At 40.7% G+C, this 27898-nt stretch overlaps 1 protein-coding gene across 2 annotated transcripts in view; it reads left to right on the top strand.

The window, feature by feature from the left end:
- LCP1 (lymphocyte cytosolic protein 1) overlaps nucleotides 1-27791 on the top strand; it is a 68844-nt gene extending 41053 nt beyond the window's left edge. For both annotated transcript variants that reach the window (XM_067563132.1, XM_067563130.1), the window contains 15 exons: nucleotides 323-397; nucleotides 2191-2354; nucleotides 3714-3843; nucleotides 4202-4334; nucleotides 5736-5817; nucleotides 8551-8716; nucleotides 10213-10355; nucleotides 11876-11971; nucleotides 12555-12750; nucleotides 14369-14447; nucleotides 14658-14772; nucleotides 15701-15834; nucleotides 22344-22467; nucleotides 23790-23914; nucleotides 26105-27791. In XM_067563132.1, the coding sequence (XP_067419233.1) occupies nucleotides 331-397; nucleotides 2191-2354; nucleotides 3714-3843; nucleotides 4202-4334; nucleotides 5736-5817; nucleotides 8551-8716; nucleotides 10213-10355; nucleotides 11876-11971; nucleotides 12555-12750; nucleotides 14369-14447; nucleotides 14658-14772; nucleotides 15701-15834; nucleotides 22344-22467; nucleotides 23790-23914; nucleotides 26105-26237 (1887 nt within the window). In that variant the 5' untranslated portion in view covers nucleotides 323-330 and the 3' untranslated portion in view covers nucleotides 26238-27791. The remainder of the gene's footprint in view (nucleotides 1-322; nucleotides 398-2190; nucleotides 2355-3713; nucleotides 3844-4201; nucleotides 4335-5735; nucleotides 5818-8550; nucleotides 8717-10212; nucleotides 10356-11875; nucleotides 11972-12554; nucleotides 12751-14368; nucleotides 14448-14657; nucleotides 14773-15700; nucleotides 15835-22343; nucleotides 22468-23789; nucleotides 23915-26104) is intronic.
- Nucleotides 27792-27898: the final 107 nt, after the last annotated feature.

The raw sequence follows: 27898 nt of genomic DNA on the forward strand, positions 1-27898 counted from the left end.
TACACTCTCCACAGAGTAATTAAGGCAAGTGGGGATGGGATTTAGGTATCAGGAGGATTCACCAGCCTGGACAAGCGTTTTGGGCAGGAGTTGGCAAAACAGCAGCAGTTTGGTAACAAATCAATGTGCATTTACATCTATGGTATCAAAAAGGTCACCCCTTAATTACACTACTGGATACAGATGGAAATTGTGTTGTAAATCATGAAGAAAGATGCAGTTTATTCTAACTTCTATGTGAAATTGCTTTGCATTTCTGACAATTAAAAAGAAAAGGCAAAAATGAATAATGGGCATTTTCTTACAAACTTGTTATTCACAGAAGTAAAAATGGCATCAACAGCACACATCTCAGATGAAGAGATGGCAGACTTAAGAGAGGCTTTCAACAAAATTGGTGAGTACGGTTAGCATATAAGATACTACACTAGGTGAAGTTGTATTGTATCCTTGTGTCCTAACCAATTTCAGTGAAATGAACCGTACTGTTGTACTGTGACATGGAAACTATATGAAGTAATCTTCATACAACTGCAGACCTTTTCAAATAAAACCATTTTAACCTGCCATAGCTTTCTGGAAGTATAGTATTGGCATTCCTTTGCTGGATGAAGACAGTAGAAGGTTGCAAAACAGGTTTTATGAAATAATTTGAAAACCTTTTTGAAAGTGATATATAAAGTATTTTAAAGCATTTTCCCCTAAACATTTATTCAAGGCAAATTACTCAGAAGACACTAAAAGGATTTCTGATATAACATAATACATTGGTTCACATCTCCTAAGGGAACTGAAACAAAGGCAAATTTTAAAAACCTCAATGTACAGCCCCTTTTTCTTGATCCTTTTGTACTCTGGCTGTGTTTTTAAATGCATATCCCCTTTTCTACTTTTAAGACTCATTCTGTTTTTTTTCCTCCTTACATTGATCCATCTGTCTTTCCTGATTCTAAGTCTATGCATTTCTGTCTCTCACAGCTCACTTATTCTCTACCATTAAGACCTTTCATTGCTACTAAGTATTTCCCTCTTGCAATTCTGATCCTGTCTCTTTCTCTCTCTTTCTAGGTCCTCTTCTCTCTACTAGCTTCTGTTTCCACTGTGAGACAGAAATTGAAAGGTCACTCTTCACAATCCCATATTAATCCATGCTTCTATTGCTAAAAGCAGCCTCATATATAGATCCTATGTGGCTTTGCTGCACATGACATGCTCCATTTCCAGCTCAACTCAGGAAATCACAACATATACTTCTTTGAAATCTCTCTCTGATTGGGCAGATGAAGACTATAAAACAAAATTTGGGACAATATATACACTGAGAGTATCAGAGAGTTTATTACAAATAGCAAGTTGCTAGCATTTTCATATATCAAAGAAAAAATCTGTCTACCAGACATCTAAATACTCTACTTTCAAAATATAAAGCCTGTCATTAAAAGTTCCTTACAAATCACAACAGGCTGTGGTAAACTGAGGTAAAACTGAGGTTTTAAAATTCCTGAATTCTGCATTTTGATGCCATGGGTGATGGTTAAACACTTGCACATACAAGACCCCCATCAACATCCAAAGCAAAATGGGAAGCAATGAAAGAATGGAACAATATCTGGAATAATCATACTTCTGTTATTATTTGCCTGCTACTGTTACATGTAACATGCAAAGTTACTGTCATGGAAAGAGATTAGAGTATTAATGTTATTTTACTCTGTTTTTCTCATTTGCATAATTTATGCATTTGAGAGAACTTTGAGGATAGTCAGTTTTGCATATTTTCAGAACTGTTCCTACAGACGTAATCTCTGTCAAATTCACAGTCACATTTCAGGTCTTAATAAAAAAAAATGCAGCAGGAGAAAAGTGAATGACTTTTGGTTTTGAGTTTGTTTTTGTTTATTTTGTAAAAACCATAAATTCAATGTAAATTCAATAAATTCAAACTATAAATACATCTACATATTGCATTGCTACTGTAAATTATATATCGAACTAACATGCAAATTCTTACTTCTTTTTATGTTTGATGGTCATTATAGCCTTTCTCTTTTGTTGAAAAGGTCACTGCAATTGTTAAAAAATAATGTACTATATTTTTATAAGATTTTAAAAAATCATTACACATAATTCATATTTCCTGACAAAAACAGGTGTACAGACAGGTTCATTAAACTGTTTTTTCCTTTACAGATATTGATGGAAATGGTTTCATCAGCACTTGTGAATTAACAGAGCTGTTTAGAGCAGCCAATCTGCCTCTGCCGGGATATAAAATCAGAGAAATCATTCAGAATTTGATGGCCACAGGAGATCAAAACAATGATGGCAAAATCAGCTTTGATGAATTTATTGCAGTGAGTAAAATGTTATTCAGGAGAATATCCTCTAAAAAGAAATTCAGGGAAAAAAAAGTCTAGCTCTCAAAACTAGACCTGGTCAGGAATTTTCTATCAAAATGATTTTTCAATGGTAAATGCAGTTTCCATTGGAAAATGTCAGTTGTGCTAACATTTTTGTATTGAGTCAGCAGGAAAATTGTAATGAACTATATCAGTTTTGATCCATTGGGCCTGAATCAAAACATTTTGGTTTGCTGAACTGAACCCAAACATTTCATTTCAAATCACCTCAGCATTAAACTGCATTGGTGCTGATGGTGCAGTGAACAGAAGAACATAAGAACAGCCACACTGGGTCACACCAATGGTCTATCTAGCCTAGTATCCTGTCTTCCAACAGTGGCCAATGCCAGGTGCTTTGGAGGAAATGAATAGAACAGGTAACCATCAAGTGACCCATCCTGTTGGCCATTCCCAGCCTATGGCAAACAGTAATCTCTACCTATCCTTGTGCCTTGCAATCCCAGTGCCTCATGGAAGATGTAGTTTGGGTGCTTCATGACCCTGTTCTTTCTGATAGACTGGACTTGCTAAAGACATCTCCAATGATGCATCATGATTTCCACATCATACAAGTCACCTGACTTTGGTAGCATCATGTGAGATGTAGTCAGGCCAGGGAGCCTGGCCCAGAGGGAAGAATGAGAGCCTGAGGATCCCAAACTACAACTCCCATGATGTAACAAGGCAATTTAGGCAGATGCAATTTAGTGTCAAACTGACTTGAAATTTTTCAATTTGTTCCTACATGCTGAAATAAAATGTTTCAATTCAAGAATGTTGAAACGTATTCCTTTGATCAAACACTGATTTGAACATTTTGAAATGTTCAAACTGAAAAATTTTCAGAACTTGTTGTTCCACAAAAATTTGTGTCTTTTCATCCCCATTTGGGAAAAAAACAAATGTTAAAGTATTAGAATTTCCTGCAGGATGGAAATTCAGAATTTCACTTATCTCTGTTCAGAAATTAAACTTCTAAGGACCTGTCTACAGACTACAAAGGCCCTGTAGTTTCCTAATATTCTTTAACTTCCTATTAGTTTATAAGTTTAAAAGTTTTAAACTTTATAAGGTCCCAATTCTGCAAAAGCAGCCACAAGTGCTAACTCTTGCTTCTGTATAGAGTCCCCATTCAAGTAATTGTTATTATTACAGATTATTTATTTATTCAATGCCCACAGTGTGTTCAGCTCTGAAAAAACATAAAGGAAGACACGGTCCATGTCCCAAGGAACTTACCACCTAAAAGCTTGTAGTTTTACTCTGGTTCTGTAGCTTGTGATTTTAAAATCACTATATGTATTTTGAAAGGTTTTCCATGGCCTGAAGAGCACAGATGTTGCTAAAACATTTAGAAAAGCAATCAATAAAAAGGAGGGAATTTGTGCTATCGGTGGAACTTCAGAACAGTCCAGTGTTGGAACACAACATTCTTATTCAGGTATGTACAATCAATTGATATCGGTAGGAACTGCGACTAGATGGTCTCTTGAAGATCATTTCAAAACTGGCTGTGTGAAAAGCTACGGCTTTGGCCTTAAGGAATTGCTATATCAGTAAGAGTGACTTAGAATAGGCATATTTAGGACAAACTTTAACAAAGCTGAGGATAAATAAGAGCCATATTTTAGACAAAATGCGGCCTCTCTTATTTTAAATAATTGTCCGGTTCTTAGGAGGCATGGATAAGTATTGGAAAAAGTGCCAAATCACTTTCAATAAGAATTGAGATTTTCATGTCAAGAGAATTGTTAGAAGATTTAGGCTCCAAGTTGAATGATTTGCCCCTTTGCTTGCAGAAGAAGAAAAGTACGCCTTTGTGAATTGGGTTAACAAAGCCCTAGAGAATGATCCCGATTGCAAACACGTGCTTCCAATGAATCCAGACACTGATGACCTCTTCCAAGCCGTTGGTGATGGCATCGTGCTGTGGTAAATAACACCTATGTTTTCCTACACAGTTAAGCCCTGAGACTGGAAAAACTTATTCATGTGGTTAACTTGAAGTACAGGAGCAGTTGTGTTGACTGTGTTGAAGTTAGGCATGGGTATTATTCTTTGCAGTATCAGGTCTGTAGTGATTCTCTTTCTCATTAATCTTTTCTCTTAAAGAGATGGGAAACTTTTTTTAAAAACTATTATTTATCTTTGAAAAAAAGATAATTTATATGTTAGAAGTGACTGACTCTGTCCACTGGAATCAGGGAAAAATAATGGAACCAATAGGAGTGTGCCTGAGTAAAGAATGAGTAAAAACTGAGTAAGGACCCAGTGAGTTTTATATATTTAGTTGCATATCTGAAATGTCCTGCATTACACAGCATGGGCCAAATCCCGAAGTTCTCTCTCAGTCCTTACTCATATAAAATTCTTCTATAGACTTAGTTGGAGATTTAGATGAATAAGGACTTCAGGACTTGGCACAATGGAAATTTTGTTTCAGGTAAGAATGAGCAAGGGCTTCAGGATTTGGTCCCACCGTTTTTACTAAATGATACGGAACACAACCAACCTGCCTAAATGTGAAGGGCTCTGAATGGCCCCAGGTTTTCCAGCTTACTTTGAAAGAATTGTATTGTTAGATTCAAAGAGGAATTTCCGTGTCAGTCAAGCCCAGTAAACACATGAATGTGTAGTTCTTTTTCTTATGTATTCATTATATTTTGTAATAGTGATAAGAAACTTGAGACAGGGCATTTCTAGGGGTTTGTTATCCAGAGGCATGCAAAATATTTGCGATGCAAAAATGATGGTTTTCCCATTTTAATCTGAACTTGAAATTCTGCTGAAGACTGCATATTTTTAGACCATTTTTGTACAGACTGGTCCATTTATGAGTGAAGATGGTTTTGTGTCATAAATATGTGTACATTTGAGGATTTGTTTGCAGTTGTGGGCAATGAAAATAGCTATTTTTTCAAATTTTGTATAAAGTGATCTTTGGAGGTCGAGGGTGAAAAGCAATGTGAAACAGTGAATATTTTAACATGAATTTCCACAAAATGAACATTTTGGATTTCACACAGGTTTACTTTATTGCCCTTTTTGGTCACCATTCAATATATGTCTGTCACTTTCCCTGCTTCCACTGATTAAGAAAAAGATTGCAAAATATTGCAATACCTCTGTGCGTGTGTGTGTGTGTGAGTGAGAGAGAGAGAGACCATCTACAGGTGTTTCTGGACTTTCTAATGCACTAAGCAAGTTCTTATGTAAATTCAGTCTACGGCTATTTGATCAGCATGGCACACTGTGTGGTGACAAAGGTTCAAAATGACTTTGGTGTAGGCATAATGGCGTATTTCTCACTTGTGTTTATTCTTTAACTTACAGTAAAATGATCAACTTTTCAGTGCCAGATACCATTGATGAAAGAACGATCAACAAAAAGAAGCTCACTCCATTCACTATACAGGTACTAAAATATCAAGTGTAAAAGCAGAGTTGCTGTTATTTGATTAGGTGTAGTGCTATAAGTCTCATGCTCCTGCACAATGCAGCCAGACACAGTTTGTGGCAACGTAGGGTACTTAGGCTGCAGTCCTGCAAAGATTTATATCCAGGCTTAATTTTAAATTTGAGAGTGATCCCACTGAAGTCAATGGCACTGCTTATGTGCTTATAATTAAGCAAGGATGTAAATCTTAGCAGGATCTAAGTGATAGGAGCCTAATGAATACTACAGATGAGATGAAGACAATGACAAATTCAAATGTGGGTTAATGGCTAGAATACAATGACACCTGAGTACTGAGATTAGGTGACTCGACCATGGTCACACAGAAGTTATGTGGCAGAGCCAGGAACTGACCCCACATAGTTGGAGTTGGTCCTGCTTTGAGCAGGGGGTTGGACTAGATGACCTCCTGGGGTTCCTTCCAACCCTAATATTCTATGATTCGATGATCTCCTGAGTCCAGTCCAAATCCTTAATCAAAAGGCCATCCTTGCTCTAGTAAATACCCCATATGTGAAACATGACTGAGTTAACATCGTTGGACCCTTAGCTTTTGCATTTTCTTATGTGATTTTTATCTTTTATTTCAACCGGAATGTTGAATCCATTTTGTAATGTATACTTGTTATACTTATAAAATAAACAGCAGGATTTTATTCAGAGGGATGAGGCAATACGCCACGTTTATTGTGAATACAGAAATTTTAAAAAGCAGTTGCCTGCACACTTTTATACACACACACACAGTTCTACAAAGATGAAGCATAGTTACCAGCCTCAGTTGCTCATGTTAGTCCGCTGGCCAGGTGGATAAGACACGAGGGAGGGAGCAGGGGTCTGCTGGTGCGCACCGATGCTCCTGGAGGATTATTGTAGAACTAAACTCAAAGATTTTACATTTTTGATTTTTTTTTTATAGGGGTAAGTTTTTATGCTATTTTATAGGTTTGGTTTTGTTATGTTGTATTTGCATTTTGGTGTGATTATTAATTATTTATGTTTTGTAAGCATAATTGCTGTTGTTTTTTTATAGTTTATTTTGTTTTTTGTTTTTTGAGGTGGATGCCAGGGTCATCAGGGTGGGCAGTCTTTGGCCATTAGGGTTTTGAACATTTGAGGCTGGTGCTTTTTTTGGTTACTTTCTGGTTTTATATACATACATTATTTATTTATTTATATTTTAATTTTTTAATATTTATTTAAAACTTCTAATTGGAAGACACAAGTGTTTTTTAGAAACAATAATTTGTTTTATTTAAAATACTTATTATTATTATTATAAAATATTTTTTTAACATTGCATTTTTTTGCTTTAGAACATTTGCTGATGTTACTTTAAGCAGTGATTTTAAAACAGGTGTGCTTTAATAATAGCAACAGTTTTACAGAATTATTTTTGGTAACTTTAAAAACAGGATAATTAATAACCAGATATTAGTTTTGGACAAACAGATGGTGGTTTTAAACAAATGTATTAATAGTGAACAGATCACCCTACATATCCAAAGTGCAAATCCTCACAGAAACTGCTGTGGTGGTTTGTCACGTACCAAAAGAATAAGGGTATTTCACATAGAATTAATATAGCAGAATTAAGCTTTGGGCCTACATACTGCGAGCATGTTTGCACACATTCATTATTTAAAGATTAACTGAAAAACAAAATTTTACCTGCCAAGATCTATGTTCAAGTTTATTCATATGTATCGGTATACCAGCATATGTATAGATATCTATTCTATATGTAAACATAATCCACTGTATCCCTCAGTTACTCTGATTAAATGGAACATGAGCCAGGCTCACGGAAGCTTAGAAGCCATTAAATTGGGTTTCTGGGCTGCATTCCACATTTTTTTCAGTTTTAATCCTCTTGGTCAGCAGCACACTTTATTGATGCACCACAGATCAATCCCTGTCCGATTTAGATATGACTTAATCAATATAGCTTATGCTTTAACTTAACCCTTTTACAACTGTCAAATAAAGAGGGTAATTATTTTTAAATGTTATACATTTTTCAGCTTATGACAATTTACGCTTTGTGTCCCTGTGTATTTACTACCTAATCGAATATATCTCTCACACTTGCGGTGGTGAAATCCATGTGATAAATTGCAGAGCCATGTGACAAATGGCTTTTATCATGCACCTTTGCCTGCCTCACCTGCCCTTTGCCTGCTAGTCCATCTCCCCGGGGATTTATTCAAACAACCCAAACCATTCAGCATATTCAAACTGCCCTTTTGAAAAAAGGAAAGGAAAAAAGCAAACTGCCTGAAATGTTTTCTTTTTCCCACCCTCCACCTTGACATATGGAAGATTCTTTTTTCCACCCCACACTCGTCAAAATATGGATTTTCTCTCTCATCCCATATTCCACTGGTGTAAAGACCAGCATGAGCAATATCCAGTCCAGGACCAGTGTGGGGCTTAAGGTCCAATGTCTTGTAACACTTCAGGATAAGAAATTGAAGCTTTTTAATTTTGCAAAGAAGAGGTTCCCTGTGTTGCTTTTACTCCTGGGAGTTCTAGGCTATCACACCCTAGACCCAGATCTGAAAAGAGTTATGCCTAACTTTACTCGCTATATTTCCACTGACTTCCCCGTCCCCTCCTTAGTTCTCCTCCTCCCTCCCCTCCACTGTGTAGTTTTTGCATAATAGGAAACCTTTCTCTCTCTTTCTTCAGGAAAATTTGAACCTCGCCTTGAACTCTGCCTCAGCCATTGGGTGCCATGTTGTTAACATTGGGGCTGAAGACTTAAAAGAGGGGAAGCCTTACCTGGTCTTGGGCCTCTTATGGCAAGTTATCAAAATTGGCTTGTTTGCCGACATAGAGCTCAGCAGAAATGAAGGTACATGCGGTGCACTCTCTCAAACCAGTGCTCTCATCCTTGAACACTTTAGAAGCGTTATTTCAACTATTCCTGGGGACTCTTATTCAAGACTTCATCGCCTCTCTTCTTCACTGCTCTAATTCCCCCAGTTCTAGTCTCCATAAGCCACAAGGCCCCAAACTTCACTTTGACCAAAAGATGCATCCTTGTCTCCTTACCTACACCTGAGATCAGGAACACATCAAGCTACGCTCAGGAAGCACTGCTGATTTCCTGGACTTCATAGAATCCAGTGCCAAATCTCCCTTCTCCTCTTAAAAATTCTCTGTGAACTTGCCTCAGCATGACACGTGCACACACACTGCTCTCCAACCGTATCTCTTCCTGCTGCTTGGTTCCTTTCTCCCCTGGATGTGCTGCCCAGCCACAAGCACCTCTTCTAATGCCCATCCTTCCCCCAGCCGCCTTCGCCCCTGAACATATTGCTTGGCTTCCTCATTCCTTTCTCCCCTGCACACTGCTGTCCTGCTGAGGGCTGGCAGTCCCACTGGCCACTCCAGCGGCAGAGACTGGCTGCAGTTTCCTCTCTTTCGTTTATTATGTAGTGATGGTATCTGGCAGAGCCAGTGAGGCTCACACTTCTTCCTTGTTCCCAGCTGGCTTTAAAGGCCTCCAGACTCTCCTTGCAATGAAGAAGCTGGCCACTTGTAGAAACAGCTGGAAACAAGGAGGGAGCCAGCTTCAGGTGACCAGCCAGCTCTGTAGATCACCAGCCACTGCTCCAGAGACTACCAGTGACCCATAAACCACAGCGGAGAACCTCTGGATTAATCATATCCTACTTTATAAACCTCCTTGTTCTCCATACTGATACTCTTCATTCTTCCTGAAACTTTAGCCTTTGTACTCTGCTGCCCAACCACATCTGTAGATGTTACATACATGAGACAATACCCTGTAAACTACAGATGTTACTTTTGTTTGCATGTTTAGTGTGTCAAAAACTGGAAAGCATTCTGTGTCACTTGTGAATGAACAATGCTCTAACACAATACAATGTATGTAATTTTTGTCTACATAAAACTTAGCTCCTTAATGTAAAATTAGAAACAAATGAATTTGAGAATTTATGGCAGTGAAATAGAAACAAAATTTAAAAAGCCAGAATGTAAATCTGCCAGTAGAATTACATTTTTTATCTGAGCATAGAAGGACACTGTGTTTACAATTCTGTGTTGCAGTTGTACAAAACACTGTCAAGAACAGAACAAAATGGTTGTTAACATCTGTAACATCGAATTAATTTTTTAACAATAAAATAACTGTAGGCTCAGGTGACAGCTTTAGTTTTGCCTGAGCTTCTCAACTATATAAACACACCAATCTCCCCTATTTTCTTCAATGGGAGAAGGATCAGGCCCTTGCTCAGTAAAGGAAGTTAAGAAGGATAAATTAAAAGCAACAATATTCCTGTGCATGGTGTTTATTTTTCTTTCAATTTTGTGTTTGCCTAGCTCTGATTGCCCTTCTGCGTGAAGGAGAGAGTCTAGAGGATCTGATGAAATTATCCCCAGAGGAACTGCTGCTGAGGTGGGCTAATTATCACTTGGAGAACGCAGGATGTAACAAAATCAACAACTTCAGCACAGACATCAAGGTATGAGAAACACTGATCAACTACAGCACAAAAAACAACCTCAAACTTCATCTTTCTCCTCTGGACTGAGCTTGTTCACCTGGAGATGATGATTTATCCCCCAATCCTGAAAACACCTATGAGTATGCTTAACTTTACGTCAATATGACTACTCACGTGATTAAAGTTAACCATGTGGGTAGAGTGTTTCCAGGATTAGGGCCACAGGGCGTGTCCACACTGCAGCTGGGGGTGAGCCTCCCAGCCTGGATAAACAGAGTTGTGTTGGTAAGGCTCACTTTGGCATGCTAAAAATAGCTGCATGGCCACTGCAGCACCGGCAGAGACTTGGACCGAGCATGTACATTGTTTTCAAATGAAATAAAAATAACAAATAATAGTGGGAAGAAAATATGAAAATTTTGAGCCCAATACTTCAGTCACCTCATGCATAAAATCTCCACTGAACTCAGTAGATGTTTCTGAACCACATAGATAGTTTGTCTGGAGAAGGGCTGTGGGACTGGCCCCTTTCTCACCCTTTCATAGGCAGGCTGGAGAGCTATCTAACGTAGCTAATTAAATCTAAACTATGATTTATATCATGTTAATGTTGGAAAATATAAAGTACCCATTGACTTCAACTGGGCCGGGATTTCAACCTATGCAACTATTTACTACCACTAATCAGTTTTGCCTCTTTTATAAATACATATATTATACAATGAATGTATGCTTACAAGGAAGCATTTGGATAGAAATCTGGAGACTTCAGTGGAGCTATTGTGCAGATGAGGACAAATCTCAGCAGGAAAGGTTATCACCTGGAGTCTAATTAGTAAAAATTTCTTTTTTTCTTTTTCTTTTTCTTTTTTTTTAATAATCTAAATCTTTCTTTGAAGGGCTTTATTTTTGTTTAAAATGATTTCTGAAGTGAGATTAATTTCTGGATACATGAAACCAGAACTATGCTTTATAAAAATTAAAGTAAACAGCATGTAAAATCTTTGTCTTGTGCTAGCCTTTTCCTTCAAAAATGCTTGTGTACTATTGTCAGCTTTAATGTCTGTCCTTGAAAACTCTACTTTCTACTTTGTAACCATTTCAATGTTCCTTTGAACTCTGCTTTCAACTTCTGCTTCCTCTTTCTGTCTATTCGTTTACTAAACCTTTAGCTGACTGACTTCGACAGCCTTATAAAGGTATATTTTTCATATCTCTAATGCAATGCATTCATATTAAATCAGTTCTATCCTTCTTTCCTAAATGCAATATGCAATATTGTGTCTAATGCGTCCAGTTTTTCCATTTTTAGCATTTTAATTGGTTTATAAAACAAACAGATATGCAAACCACAAGGCATACAATGGAAACTATTAAATGCTTTCAGCTTTTTTAATTAAATTATATTGTCATAGAATCATAGAAAGGTTGTCAAATGGTTGATGTAATAAAAACAAAGCCTGCTTGCTCATTGTTCATAGGAAGTATTGGCATGTAAAACCTGGCTTTCAATGTAACTTTTTCTTGGTCTTTTGCAGGACTCCAAAGCTTATTATCATTTGCTGAACCAAGTTGCCCCGAAGGGAGATGAAGAAGGTATTCCAGCTATTGCTATTGACATGACAGGATTACGGGTGAGATGATATACAGTTACACACTTAAGTTTTTATCTATAGGACCTAGGCAACATTGAGATGCACCGTAATACCAAAACAAACAAATTAGATTTACCACTGGAGTGTAATCCTGCATTAAAACACCAAAAATGCAGAATTAAAATGATATATTTTAAATTAGATTTTATTAATGATAACAAACTATCAGCCAGCATGAGTTATCACAGAAGCTATAACAGCCAATGAACCAGTGGAACACTTAGTCAATATGTATTTCTGGACATTTTTCTGGGATATTTTTAAACCTACTTTAAATTATGTGATAAGATTTATCTTAAAAAATTCATTTTACTGTCACATGGTGCAGCACATTGATTTTAGGTAAAAGCAATTTGCAAATATTGACATGAGTTGTAGTGTGGAAAAGGTAAATGTTATGGATTTAAACAAGAATGTGTTTTAGTTTTCTATGGCGTCACTATCCAAAGAGACAGTACATTCATGTGTATTATGAGTGTGATATTTCAGTGCTATTGGACGTCAAGATATTTTCATGTTTTTGCTGATTGAGGCTTTTAATATCTTTTTTTTGTCAACATAGGAGAAGGATGACATCCAGAGGGCAGAGTGCATGTTGCAGCAAGCAGAGAAATTGGGCTGCCGGCAGTTTGTTACAGCCGCAGATGTAGTCCGTGGAAACCCCAAGTTAAACTTGGCTTTCATTGCCAACCTATTTAACAGATATCCTGCCCTCCATAAACCAGAGAACCAGGACATTGACTGGAGTTCTATTGAAGGTAAGGAAAATACAAATAATGAAGAGCATCCAAATGAGGCCTCTGACTTTTAACATGTAACTGAAACCTGGCTAGGTGATTCAGCTGTTTTCTCAACTTTCTCCTGACTTGTACTTAGTGCAACATTAGCCAAGCCAGATTTAAGGATGGATATTGCTGTGTGTAGCTTGCATCTGGCTTCAGATATAGTTGGTTCCCTTTTCTGTAGGTGGATTTGTTTGAATGCACCTTGGCTTTATGCTCCCTTGGTTTGTCTAGACTAGAATTTGTGTTCCTGTTTTAATTAGCATTAATTGATTGCCAATTAACTCAAGTTAACAAACAGGAGTGTAAATGCTACCCTAGACTCTGCACAAATGATTGTTCCAGTTTTGTGTCCTGGAACAAGCATTAATGGGATGACTGGACTAATATTTACTATTGTGTTTGTTAGTTAAATCAAGTTAATTGACAAACAGTTAAGTGAAAACAAGAGCAAAAACTCTCATCAAGACAAATCCATTATGGAGTTATGATAAAGGCACAGGTCACTTTGTTGCACATCAGATCTCCTTTCTGAGCTGTGTTCTTATTTTCTCTGGCACTGGAGACACGTAAGCTCATTGACTTGAATGAATTCAATGTCTAGGTGGCTGATGGTTATTGTGAGCTGGCCTTGGCTCTTTTATCTAATATGACATCTTCGAAATGTCCATTATAAATGTATTTCCTTTGTATGTAACCTCCTAAAACATTCTGTTTGGACTGAAACTTCTTGTTCTTAGGCCAAAGTTGAATTTTTCTGGGAAGAGATTCTGCTTGGACATTTTCAACTTAAGTGAGCAGGAAAAAAGTATACTTTTCTCTCTCTATAAATAGTTTAAAGACTTTTTCTGTGCACAAATAACTCACAAACAGCTGAATGCAAAACTAAACTTTGCATGTGTCTAGACATCAATCAGCAATAGTCACTGATAGTTTTTTGAAGAATTCTAAAATATAAATTATAATCAATCAAAAACAGGCTTTTGCACATGCTCAGTGTGACACTCCTATTAAATATTGTTGTGTAACTGACAACAACAACTGAGGAGTGCTTTAAATGCAATTTCACCAGTCTGCAGTTTTGCAAAGTGCTGAACTTTCTAGCCCAGTGCAGCAAAATACCTAAATCATGTGCTTAAAACTAAGCACATGAGTAGTCCTACTGAAGTCAATGACATTTTTTGTGTTTGCTTGAAGTTAAGCAAGTGCTTAAGTTTGAGAAAAAGTGCTCAGCTTCATGCAAGATCAGTGTCTTATGCGATGTGGCTGAAGATGGCAACTCATCATAAATCTGTATTTTAAATTGCTTTTAACTTGCTCACAAGTCTCATGCTGAAACATCTCATGCTTTGACACAGACTAACGTTGAATTTTTTAAGTAAGTTTGAGAACCATCTGCCCAAATATGACAGTGAAGACATGTACCGAACATTGCCTACTGTTCTGTACTCTCGTATTTCACTTGCTTGTTGATATCTCATTCTACCTATCATTTATATTTATAAATACTCAGCATTTATCTTTTCCTTGTTGCAAAAAGTTTATTTCTCTGAAATGTTCTCTTGTGCTGTGGATTGATATTCTGTAATTTTAGGTGAAACAAGGGAAGAGAGGACATTTAGGAACTGGATGAACTCCTTGGGTGTTAGTCCCCGTGTCAATCATTTATATAGGTAAGGAAAGTCAACCTTCCTACTTTAGATAACTAACATGATCTATGTCTTAAGAAAAAAATTGTTTCTAGGAAATATGAACACATTGTTAGTCTTTCTGAAAACAGTTGTCTCTGTTTTGTTCTTTAGGAAAATGTAATTGATTCTATTAATGGTTAAATGGGATTCCTTGTTCACATGATAAGGCATAATATGTTTCCATTGTTTCAGTGACCTGTCAGATGCCCTGGTTATCTTCCAGCTTTATGAAAAGATTAAAGTGCCAGTAGACTGGAGCAAAGTGAACAAACCACCATACCCCAAACTGGGTGGTAACATGAAGAAGGTAAAAAAAATGGGCAAAGTTCTTATAACGATATCCATTCCATTTCATAGACAGCAATGGAACCATACATACCACCACTCATTACAGATTGACTATTGTGCATGTTTGAAAATGGAACTGAGTCCTTAATCAGCAAATTACAAAGTAAAGTCTGATTTGCCTGTGTTACTGTGGGTTACATTTTCAGAGGGTTCTCAATCTGACTTCCTTTTGTGCATATGTAATTTTGCACATGCAGGCATTTGCATTTGTGTTCTTTCGAGTGAAAGCAATAGCATATAACAGCTGCATGTGGTAGATGATTGTGCTAAAAAATGTGCATGCAGGAGTTTGCATGTACCAGTAGATACTGTTCTCAAGTCATAAGTAGAGCCAACCAAATAATATTTTTATAGTCTAATCAGAGACTATTTTCCACCAGTTTTCTAATAAATTCAACAATATTTCACCAACTGGGTGGATGGTCAAACATTATTTGTGATATTATTATACTTGAGATTTTTCTATCAATTTTTAAAAATGTTTTTGAATAATTTTTCGCACTATCCAACTTGCTCTAGTCAAACGTTCCGATATATGTTCATGATGAGTCATGTGGCACCCACATTAATTCCAGCCCTCAGATCACCTCCCACCATTAAAATAAGCAGATTTTAAACATTCCTGACATGGATGCCTGACAAGCTGGCTAAGAGTTCCCTTCTGAATCTTCACTAAATACCCAGTTTTCTCCCAGCTGTGACGGTGAGGAATTCTGGCCAGGAACATTCCCATACTATTTGTGAGTGAAGCAGCATGGAGCTGCCAGCCTGGATCCTTTGGCAGGATCTGGCCTAAATTCCCTGTAATAATTAAAGATGGCATGAATGCCCTGAACAGCAACTTTTTCACATTTACGAAGCACACTAACTGACTATGTCATTAACAGCTCGAAAACTGCAACTATGCGGTGGATCTGGGAAAGAATCAAGCCAAGTTTTCCCTTGTTGGAATTGCTGGGCAGGATCTCAATGAAGGAAATCGCACACTAACACTTGCCTTGATCTGGCAGTTAATGAGAAGGTACGGTAGTTGAACATACTGCTCTTCTGGTACGGAGAGATTCCCTGGAAATGGGGTGCCAGCATTCACCACTAAAGAGGTGGATCAGTAGCATTATTATTATTCCTATTGTCTGTATAGCACCGTAAGCATTCATGGCCCTTCACAGACGATAATTAAAAGGCAGGTCTTTACACCAAGAAAGGAGAGGGAGAAAGCATTGGAAAGTCAAGAGCTGAAACAATAGTTCTTTTTTGAGTGCTTACTCATGTCCATTCCATGTCAGGTGTGTTTGTGCACCATGTGCACTGGTGCCGGAGATTTTTCCCTCTGTAGTATCTGTAGGGCCAACTCTAGTGCCGCTATAAGAGCATTGCCATCCTCCCCTCCCCAGTTCCTTCTTATCGCCAGTGATGGTGTTGGAACATCCTTGTCTCATCAAGCTTTCTACCAGTGGTTTCATCTGTAGATTTAGTGCACATAGTTTCTTAGATAAGTTAATTACTTAGAGTTAATAGTTAGGTATAATTGTAGTCAGCCCCGCAGGGACATAGTCCCAGGACAGGGCATGCCCTGGTTCCCAGGCTTCAAACCTTGTGCTTCATGTAAGACGCCCCTGCCCGTAAACGATCTTCACCAAAGTTGCTTAAAGTGCCTGATGAGATCCACATTCTAGACAAGTCCAGGATCTGCAGAAACTTCAGACCCTGCACTAACGGAACCGGGACATCAGGTTAAGAGAACTCCTGATGGTGTCCCCCTCAGACCGGACTCTGAGCCTGGCCACTTGGACTCTGCACCCAGCACATCGGCATCAACTCAAAGCACCCTGCCAGCACCGAGTTCATCCCGGCATCAGTCACCATCCCTGGTGCCAAAGAAGCAGCACAAGAAGTTGCATGCTGGAAGAGGGCGCTCCCCGACCCGTAAGGAGGACAAACAGGGAGTGGAGGATAAGCCAGGACCCGTGCCAGGCGGCATGTGTTCCCCGGAACTCCGGTCAGTTACGGTCACACCCTTCAGAACTCCCAGTGCTCCCCAGGACCCTCCTCCGACTCCTGGCAGTGGTAGGGGTACCTGGCACCTCGTGTTGCCATCAACACCTGAGGCTTTCCAAGTGGTCAAGGACTTCTCTTGCTCCCGGTGCCGCCCACTCCTTGGGAAACAAGACCTCCATGCCGAGACCCTGTGCTGGGTCAGCCGGCCAATACTGCATCCAGGGCAAGCCCATGATGGGGGCCCTGCACAGATCTCTGTTGCCTCAACACTGCTCTCCGACCCCTCGTTGGTCACCGATGCCCTGGTAGTGTTCGCCAGGACTCCATTACCAGTCCCCAGAGCACCACCATCACCATCCAGACTCCTGATACTGCTCCCTGGCCCCGTGGAACTGATCTCCAGAGCCTCGATGCAGGTCACCCCGGTCCTGGCACTGATCCCTGGAGCCCTGGGCATTGGTTTCCGGAGTGCTGCTACTGGTCACCCAAGTACCATCATCGATCCCCAGATCGGTTGACAGAGCTCCGGCACCGGTCCCTGGTACTGGGACACCGCATATACCAGGACACCGCATCTACTGGTGCACTAAACAATTGAAGACAAGGTCAGCACTCCCATGGTCCCCAGAAGAGGACACCACAGATTCAGAGGAAGAAGAGATCACTTTGGCCAAGGGTCAAGTGAACTCCGCGACAGCTGCAGGTTTCCCCCTGGGCTTACCATAGGGCTCGTGGCCACGGACACAAAGGCCCTGGACCATGGCAGTTCTGGAATCTGTGGGGATTCCGTCCTGCCCCAGGGTCTCAAGTCCAAGAGAAAAAATATTATGTGCCTGCCACAGGGTTCAAGTATCTGTACTCTCACCCATCCTCTGGGTCGCTGATGGTGTTAGCGGGCAGTGAAGCACAATATCCAAGAACAAAGACACGAAGAAGCTGGATCTCTTTGGCAGAAAGATTTATTTGACTGCTACCCTCCAACTCCACATATCGAACCAGCAAGCCCTGCTGGGGAGATATGACTATAATTTATGGCATTCCATGGCCAAATTCGCTGATTCCTTGCCCCAAGAGACTAAGCAGGAGTTTGTGGTTATTTTGGAGGAGGGCGAATCAGTGGCCTGAACTTCCCTCCAGGCAGCCTCTGACACACTCGACTCAGCAGCCAGAACAATGGCGTTCGCTGTCTCTATGTGGAGGGCCTCATGGCTACAGTCATCCTGCAGAAGTCCAACAGTCCATCCAGGACTTCTCCTTCGATGGTGCAGTGCTATTCTCTGACCAAATGGATGCGAGGCTGCACAGCCTAAAGGATTCCAGGGCCATACTCTGCTCCTTAGGCCTGTACATTATCTGCTTCCAGGAACCATTTCAGGCCCCAGCAACCACAGTGATTCACAGGCTATGACAGGAGTGAGCCCTACAAGAAGAAGAACAAGGGCTATAAGCGCTGTCAAGGTCAACCCCCTGCCGACGCTTTCCAGTCAGGCTCAAGCTGCTACCCACCAGGCGGCAGGCAAGCCTCTGAGGGTGTACCTGGAGGCTGCCTAACATACTTAACACAGGATCCAAAGCACTCCTTCTTCTCAAACTGCCTTTCATGCTACCTTCCTGTGTGGGCATCCATAATGTTGGACAAGTAGGTGCTAAGCACCATTGCAGTGGGGTACACCCTTCAATTTATTTCAATCCCTCCTTCCTATCCCCATCCCCGTTCCTCTTCAGGGACCCTTCTCATGACTTCTCATCCAGGAGATGCAAGCTCTCCTATGAGTAGGAGCCATAGAAGAAGTTCCTCTACAACTGAGAGGGAAAGGGTTCTACTCCCATTACTTTCTAATCCCAAAGGCCAAAGGAGGCCTACAGTTCATATGGGACCTACATCACCTCAACAAATATCTCAAGAAACTTAAATTCCGTATGGTCTCCCTGGCCTTCATCATTCCCTCCTGGGATCCTGGAGACTGGTACGCCATCCTCGACCTAAAGTATGTATACTTCCATATTTCCATTTTCCATTGCCAGAGATGATTCTTACGATTCGTGATGGGAGACAACCAGTACCAAGTTACGGCCTTCCCAGTTGGCCTATCAATAGCACCAAGAATGTTCACAAAATGTATGGCAGTAGTCACAGCCTACCTCAGATGTCAAGGAACACAAATTTACCTTTACCCCGACGACTGGCTCGTGAAGAGTCGCTGGGAAGTTCAGGTCCGGCACAGTATCATGGTACAATGGGTCACCTGCCAAGAACTGGGCCTGTTGCTAAATGAACAGAAATCTACATTAGTACTGATACAAAGGATATAGTTCATCGGGGCAGTCCTCAGCTCTACCCGGGCCAGAGCATTTCTACCACAAGCCAGACTTCAAACCATGTCAGACCTGATCACCCAGGTCAAAGCTCACCCCCTCATCACATCCGGAATTTGTCTCAGAATGTTGGGTCACATGACAGTGTGTATCTACGTGGTACAATATGCAAGACTGCACCTCAGCCCCCTTCAAATGTGGATAGCGTCAGTTTACTCCCTGACAAGACACAACTTGGATTCGATCCTTATGATCCAGCCTCGAGTTCTTACCTCATTGGCATGCTGGACAAACCCTGCCCACATAGCAAGAGGGGTTCCCTTTGTGGCCCCCAGCCTGATGCTCTCCTTGGTATCGGATGCCTCGGATCTAGGGTGGGGAACCCACCTCAGCTCTCTCAGGACCCACTGGTCCCTCTGGTCCACAGAGGAGCTGACATTACAAATAAATATAAGAGATCTCAGGGCAATCTGTCTAGCCTGCAAAGTGTTTCTTCCACAGATGTCGGGAAAGGTTGTATGGGTGTTGGCAGACAATACAGCCTCAATGTATTACGTCAACAAGCACAGAGGAGTGAGATCCTCAGCCCTCTGCCAAGAGGCACTCCATCTATTGGACTTCTGTGTGGAACATGCGATCTACCTCAAAGCCTCACACGTCCCAGGGGTCAAGAACATGTTGGCAGATCATCTCAGCAGGTCCTTCTCTTCTCACCACGAGTGGTTTCTGCACCTGAAGGTAGTCAAGGTTATCTTCCAGAGATGGGGAACTCCTCAGGTGGACCTGTTCACAACCAAACAGAACAGGAAATGTCACCATTTCTGTTCCCTGCAAGGACCTGACAGCAGCTCACTTCCCGATGCTTTCCTTCTGCAGTGGTCAGGAGGCCTGATACATGCCTTTCCACCAATTCCCCTCATCCACAAAGTCTTCATAAAGATCAAGAAGGACAAAGTGTGGGGCTTGGTCCAGTCAACACTGGTTTGGCATGTTGCTGGCCCGGGTGGTGGCAGCCCCTTGGACACTCCCGTATTATCCGGACTTGATTTCACAGGATCACAGTCAGCAGTTACATCTGATCCAAACCTCCTTACATCTGATGGTGTGGATGCTGCATGGTTGAGCTTTGAGGAGCAGGCTTGCTCCACTCAAGTTCAGAAAGTCCTGCTGGAAAGAAAACCCTGTACTAGAACAACTTACCTGGCAAAGTGGAAACGCTTCTCCTGCTCGGCAGTGGAATGAATCCTCTCCCTGATCCAGGTACTATTGCACTCCATTCTGGAGTACTTACTCCACTTGAAATATCAAGACCTGGCGTTATCGTCAGTCAGGGTACACCTGGTGGCCATCTCAGCCTTTTGCCTGCGTATCCAAGGCAGATCAGTCTTCTCCCATGAGATGATGGCCAGATTCCTGAAAGGCTTGGAAAGGCTCTTTCTGCAAGTCAGAGACCCAGCCCCCCATGGGACCTCAACCTAGTTTTGTCCAAACTCACTGAGCCTTCCTTTGAGTCCATGACATTCTTTTTGCTTCTTTTCTTGTCATGGAAAGTTGTATTTCTGGTGGTAATTATATTGGCAAGGCAAGTCTCCAAAATCAAAGTTCTAACATCAGAATCTCCTTATACTGTGTTTTACAAGGATAAAGTTCAGCTGCACCCACACCCCGCATTTCTACTAAAGGTGGTATCGCAGTTTCATGTCAACCAGGACATCTTCCTGCCAGTCTTTTTTCCAAAGCCTCACAGCTCTAGTGAAGAGAGCATCCTGCATGCCTTGGACACCAGGCAAGCACTGGCTTTCTGCATCAAAAGAACTAAGCCCTTCCAAAAATCCACGCCGTGCTTCATCGCGGTTGCCGAGTGAATGAAGGGTTTGCTAGTCTCAACACAAAGGATTTCCTCCTGGATCACTGCCTGCATCTAACCTTGTTATGAACAGGCAAAGATTGCACCTCCTACCACTCTGACAGCCCATTCAAGAAGAGCACAGGCTTTGTCAATGGCTTTCTTAGACCAGGTTCTAATATAGGACATTTGCGAGGCTGCAACTTGGTCTTCAGGCAACTCGGTCATCAGGCAACAGGCCTGGGATGATGCAGGCTTTGGCAAGGCATTATTGCAATCGGCACATCTGTGAACTCCTGGCCCACCCCCAGAGGTACTGCCTATGAGTCACCTGACATGGAATGGACATGAGCAAGCACTTGAAGAAGAAAAATGGTTATTAACCTTTGGTTCTGTTGTTCTTTGAGATATGTTGCTCATGTCAACTCACCGTCCCCTCTGTCAGAGTTCCAGCAAGAAGGAACTGGGAGGGAGGGGGACTAGCAGCACCCTTACAGCAGCGTATACATGCACCACAGCAGAGGGTGCTAGAGCAGTCCCGCTGAGGGAAAAATCTCTGGTGCATGTGGCACGCACACACATCTGACATGGAATGGAAATGAGCAACAATCTCGAAGAACAACAGTTACAGAAGATTAGTAACCATTTTTTAGAAGTCCTGAGCTTTGCTTTCTGTTATGGAAACACTTTATTAGTTCCTTTAGTTTTAATTTTTTTTAGTAGAAGCTCGTTAATCTAGCAGCAAAAGGCACAACAAGATCCACTGGTGAGAAGCTGAAGCTAGATAAATTCAGACTGAAAACAAGCTTCAAATGTTTAACCATGGGAACAACTTCGCTAGGGATGTTGTGGATTCTCTGCCCCTTACAGCCTGTAAGTTAAGACTGGATGTCTTTCTAAAAGCTAGGCTCTAGCTCAAACTGAAGTGTTGAGCTTGATTCAGGAATCTCTGGCTGAGGTTCTACAGCCTGTGTTATGTAGCAGGTCAAACCAGATGATCACACTGATCTCGCCTTAAAATCTACACATCTATTATTTTTTTCAGATACAGTGGGCCCAATTTTCATTTATATTACGGTCCCTTTGCACCACTCAAGCCATATAAAAGGGCCTTAATGCAGGAGTAAATGTAATGTGTACCTACTCTAAAGCCCCTTGATGCTGCCAGAGCAGTATTAAGGGGCCTTCGTGTAAATGAGAGCCAGCTCTGTAGCTTGTATAAGTTAATATAACATGAGGGAACAGAATCAGGTGTGGGTGAAGGCTGCAGGGTTTGGCCTGTGTCAAGTTTCACAGGTACACTGTGCTATTGCTTCAGTCATTTTATAAAGCATGAACTAGTTAAAAAACATTTTGTCCTCTGTGTTAAGGTACACTCTGAGTATCCTTGAAGATATTGGTGGTGGACAGAAGGTCAATGACGACATCATTGTCAGCTGGGTCAATGAAACACTGACTGAAGCTGGAAAAAGTTCAGTCATCAGTGGTTTCAAGGTACAGTTTTTCATTATATGTCTCAGTTTTGGGAACCCTACTGGTTACATGTGTTTACTGTTGTTTATTTTTCACTGCATTTTCAAGGGATGTTAAGATCTGTGGGTTCAGTTCAGGCTCATCTCTAGTTCAAGCAGAAAAAACTTCTTTTTAAATTACTGTATTTGCAAGCTGAAGCTTTATGCCTTGCCTGGATCCTTCCTGATGGGATCTGTATGCCAACTGAGGTGATAATGAGAGCAGCAGTTTTAATCTGTGCCAGTGATTTTCAGCCTCGCAGAGCTGGAAAGTCACTTCATCAGTGAAAGGGGTTGTGGTGAGCAGAGTAATGTCTTACGGAGTGTAGTTGTAGCCATGCCAGTGCCAGGATATTAGAGAGACAAGATGGTGAGGACAGAGCTCTTCTTCAGTTCTGGGAGAAGAGTCTGGTGAGATTGGGAGTTCCTTTCACAGACCTGAAGAAAAGCTCTGCGTGGCTCAAAGCTTGTCCCCTTCACCAACAGAAGTTGGTCCAATAAAACAGTGGTTCTCAACCTTTGCAGACTATTGTACCCCTTTCAGGAGTCTGATTTGTCTTGTGTACCCCAAATTTCACCTCACTTAAAAATTATTTGCTTACAAGAGCGGACCTAAAAATACAAAAATGTCACAGCACACTGTTACTGAAAAATTGTTTACTTTTTCATTTTTACTATATAATTATAAAATAAATTGATTGGAATATAAATATTTCAATGTATACCATATAGAAAGTATAAACAAGTCATTGCCTATGAAATTTTAGTTTGTACTGACTTCACTAGTGTTTTTTATGTAGCCTATTGTAAAACTAGGCAAATATCTAGATTAGTTTATGTACTCCCTGGAAAACCTTTGTGTACCCACAGGGGTTGAGAAACACTGCAATAAAAGATGTTACCTCACCCACCTTGTCTCACACAATGTCTTGGCATTCTATGGTCATAGTTATTCGTGATGTTCAATTTTTGTGACACAAAATCATTGCCTGTAGATATAATAACATTGTGACACATATATTGCAATGCAGCATCAAGATACCCAGGCCAGGGTTATTGTGTGCCGATTGCAGCTCCTTTTGACTCCATGTCACCTTTCTCTTCTTCTGCTCTGGCTAGTCGGAGGGACAAGGAGAAGTTCTGGTGATTCATTCCATTTCTCAGCACCTGCTGTGCTGCTTTTTCCAAAGTTCTAAACAACATGGCACTTGAATGACCAATCCACTGTCCTTGAGCCATGATTATGGCTTTGCAGAACATCTGTCATTCTGTGTTTGTGTCTCACTGTATTTTCCCTCTGTGCAGGACAGCAAAATCAGCACAAGCATGCCAATCCTGGATCTCATTGATGCTATTCAGCCAGGTTCCATCAAATATGACCTTCTGAAAACAGAGGACTTGAACGAGGAAGAGAAACTTAATAATGCTAAGTATGTGCATGCCATGGGGCACTAGCAAGGGTATAGCCAATCAGGGTTGCATTACTCTGTCTTTAAACTGCTCTGTTATCATCTGCAAGTCAGAAATGTCTTGGGAGTGAAAAATACATAGGTTATAAGTAAGGCAGTAAAAATGTTGCTGGTGGAAATTAAGTGCATAATATTATAGCTTCTGCTTTATAACCCTTTGATGGGCTCATAATCACTTTGCTTTGTACACTTCTACTTTCGCTTATTACATTTAGAAATCTTTCAAAGCTCAGGGAATAATAAAGCCAACAATATAAAGCTTTGGTAAATATATACCAATAAGCTGTAAAGTATGAAGGCAAACTTCCTTGTTCGTGTAAAGGTGAAGCAAGGATTATGCTTCGAAAAAAATAGGGGAGCAGGGACAATTCCATACCTCAAGGCCCCCCTTTTTCTGGATCTCGGTATTAATTCTCAAAGTTTGAACCACATCTTACTAAGCAGAAGTTTTGGTGCATCATCTCTTTTTCCATTCACAACTGTGCTGATTACTTCCCATCTCATTCGGGATCGCATAGGCCCACTTCTCTTCCTATTCATGGTCACAGAGGAGCCCTGTAGTAAACACAGAAAAAGCCAACGTGGAAAAGCAAATGCATGGCTGTATTTTAGTTGTCTGTAATGTTATGAGTGATTTGTTTTTGAAAACAAAGATAATCACATTGTCTGCTTTTTCTCTGTATTCAGTCTCCCCCTCCCAGCTATTCTGTTCGTTTCCCTGTTGCCCTGCACACGTGTCTCTTCATAAAGCCCCTTTCTCCCCCCTCTTCATGCCCATGTTTCCCTTCTACCTACTTCTCTTCTTCACATGCATCCTTGCTGTTTAGTTCCTTTCTCTAGCTTCCATGCTGCCCTCAACATACTAACCAGCCCTTTCTCCCTCTGGTGTCAGCAGCTCCAGTCCCACTGGTGAATCCAGGCCCTGAGGGCAGCTCCTGTTTGCTGTCTCTCGCCTCTGTAGCAGCACCCCCTGTAGAGGCAGCTAGGTTGGCTCTTCCCTCATGCTTCCAACTTATATGCTTACGTTCTTTGTGGTGAAGTGCCTAGACACCAGTAGAAGTACGCTTCTTCCTTCCCTGATCTCTCAGTTTTCTTCATCAAAGGAAAATTCCAGCTGGCAATAAAGGGCCAAATTCTGCCTATGCAGCCTCACTGAAGCCAATGTGATTGCAGGAGGCATGAATCAGGGAAGAGATGGGCTGAGAGTTTTTCTCTTTATGTAGCATTAATTTAAACTTTACTTATTTAAAACGGGAACCAAAAAGCATTTCTAGGAGTATCACTCTCACTTCCAACTCCTTCCTCTCACAATAGACGTGTGCTCTGCTGTGTCCTGTTCTTTGACCCCAGCTATAACTGCTGCCTAATGGACTCACTTCTTCTCTAGTGTTTGGAGGCACTCAGATACGACAGAGATGGGGCGACGGGACATAAAAGTCTGTAGAGAGAAGCTTAGTGAATACTGTGCAATTGTTGCTTCAAGTACCTCTAACTCCATCTCTGTTTTGGCTTCCACCCTCTCTGCTGTACTGAAACTGCTCTCACCAAGGTCTCTAACCTCTTCCTGGCCAGATCTCAGGGCCCGTAAGCCATTCTCATCTTCTTTGACCTTTCTGCTGCTTTTGACGCTGCAGATCACTACCCTCTTGCTTCCTACCTTGTCCCCCATTGACTTTTCCAGTGCTTGTTCTCCCTGGCCATTCCTTTTGCACTTCTTCTGGTGCGTCATCCTCCTCCTTTGTGCTACTTGCCATGTGAGTCCCACAGGTTTCAGTTCCCTCCTTTTCTTCCTCTACCTTCTATATCTGAGTGAACTCATCAACTCACAAAACTTTAACTACTACTCTCCATATGCCAACAACCCACAAATCTACCTTTCTACTCCCAGTCTGTCTCCCATCATCTAATCTTGATTCTTGGCTTCACCCTCCAACATCTGCATCTGGACATCTTGCCACCACCTTACATTTAATATTGTTCAAACCAAACTCATGATCTTTCATCTGAAACCCAGTGCACTCCCCCATTCTCTGTCATTGTTGAACTCATCTCCACTCTACTGTTTATATGTATGAAACACAAGAAGTTGTTAAACAAATTGATTACTAAGTTTGCTTCTTACAGTTCTTTTAATTTTTTCACCCAATATAGATATGCCATCTCCATGGCAAGAAAAATTGGAGCAAGAGTCTATGCCCTTCCAGAAGACCTGGTTGAAGTAAAACCCAAAATGGTCATGACTGTGTTTGCTTGCCTTATGGGAAAAGGAATGAAGAAAATTTAAGCTATAAAAGACTTATATTCATGACCGGTATATGCCCCCTGACTCCCTCTGACCAAATGCTCTTCATAGACTCAGATATCAAGGATATATGCAGACTCTTCATGCTTTCCCAAAGTATGAATGCTAGACAAGATTCCAAATCCTACAAAAGGTGACGTGTATTTGGCAAAACAATCTACCATATTCTGTACGGGACAGCAGTGTGCTTAATTTCTTTGCCACGTTATTCCCTTTGCTAGTTGTAGCCTTTTCAGCTTCTTGAATATGTTTCCAAACAACAAGGGCTTTACATGTGCTAATATTAATGGATATCAAGGTCATTTTCTGGAGCTCACCTGGAGTTTTCATTCTGGGAGCAGGATCAGGTTATACAGCTTTTTCAAGATTGTGAAATGTTACAGTTAATTCTGTTATGGGTGTTCACGCTTGTGATATTTATGCTATGCTTTCTTTCAGTTTCTACCTGGAACTACAAAAGAAGTTTTCTCAAGACAATGCAGATACTGCATAGTGTCCTTATGTTTATTTTTCTGCAATAGTAAAATCCTTTTAGTTGGGAAATTCTTATGACAATAAAAGTGCTAATTAAGGGCCCTATTGTGATGCCCTTATTCAGACTAACTAGTGCTTTACACCATGAATAATCCTTGTGATATCCATGGCATTACTTGCAGAATATGACATGAATCATTGAGTAAAAGTATCACAGTCTGGCTCTCAGAGCATCCTAATTCTGTGCGACCTTCACAGCCCACATTGTGCAAGATGATCACTCGTTTTATTTCATGACATGCTTTAAAAATAAGCACATTACAAAGCATGAGCATCCTTAACATGAAAACTATGCTAAAGAAATTAAGGAGAGGTCTACTCATGTAGTAGAAATAAAACAGCCGGGACCAGAGTGAAGTGAACAAAAGGCCACATAGTGACAGATTTATCTATCAAACAATAATTCAACCTTGTTAACAGCTTTAACCAGGCTTCCAGACGATAAAAGGTATGCTGTTGAAACATACTAGGGGCCAGGCCCCTGTTTCGACAAAGCAATTCAGCATGTATTTACCTTAATTAGGAATATACTTAAGTGCTTTACTAAATCGGGGCCCATTTCCTCAACTTGGGTAAAAAAGCATAGCTTCCATTGACTTTAGTGAAGCTCTGTCAGTTTACTCTATCTCAGGATCTAGCCCTATCTGATTAGAAGCAATGAAATAGATTGCACTGAATCTATTCTTTGGCATATGGTATTCATTGTTATGCTCAATAAGTGGATTCTACTATAGTTAAAATGCAAAAGGAGTGAATTTTGCCTTAATGCAATCTTGTCAACCTTTTCTCACATTCTTTCTCCCTGCAAAATGGCCTTAATGAAGAATAAATATACAGTGATGTGCAAAGCCTCTCTAAATAAAACATTCTACATGTCAAAATGTAAGGCTTTTCCTTTCAGTGATGCATGTGCTAACGGTGTGATAAGTACTGTATCCTTGTACAACTGAAACATACAGAATTGAAAACAAACTCCTGGGACTAATATATGTAGACTTCTGGGCTGGACTTGTGCATCATTATATAATCCACCACTCAGTATCATCCCACCTTCCGGACATCAGCCATCAACTTTAACTACACTGCTTTATTTGTTTCGCAATGGAAAT

This window comes from Emydura macquarii, unplaced genomic scaffold (assembly GCF_026122565.2).
Source record: "Emydura macquarii macquarii isolate MOO-44397 ecotype Brisbane River unplaced genomic scaffold, CSIRO-AGI_Emac_v2 contig_2473, whole genome shotgun sequence".
Taxonomy (NCBI): Eukaryota; Metazoa; Chordata; order Testudines; family Chelidae; genus Emydura; species Emydura macquarii.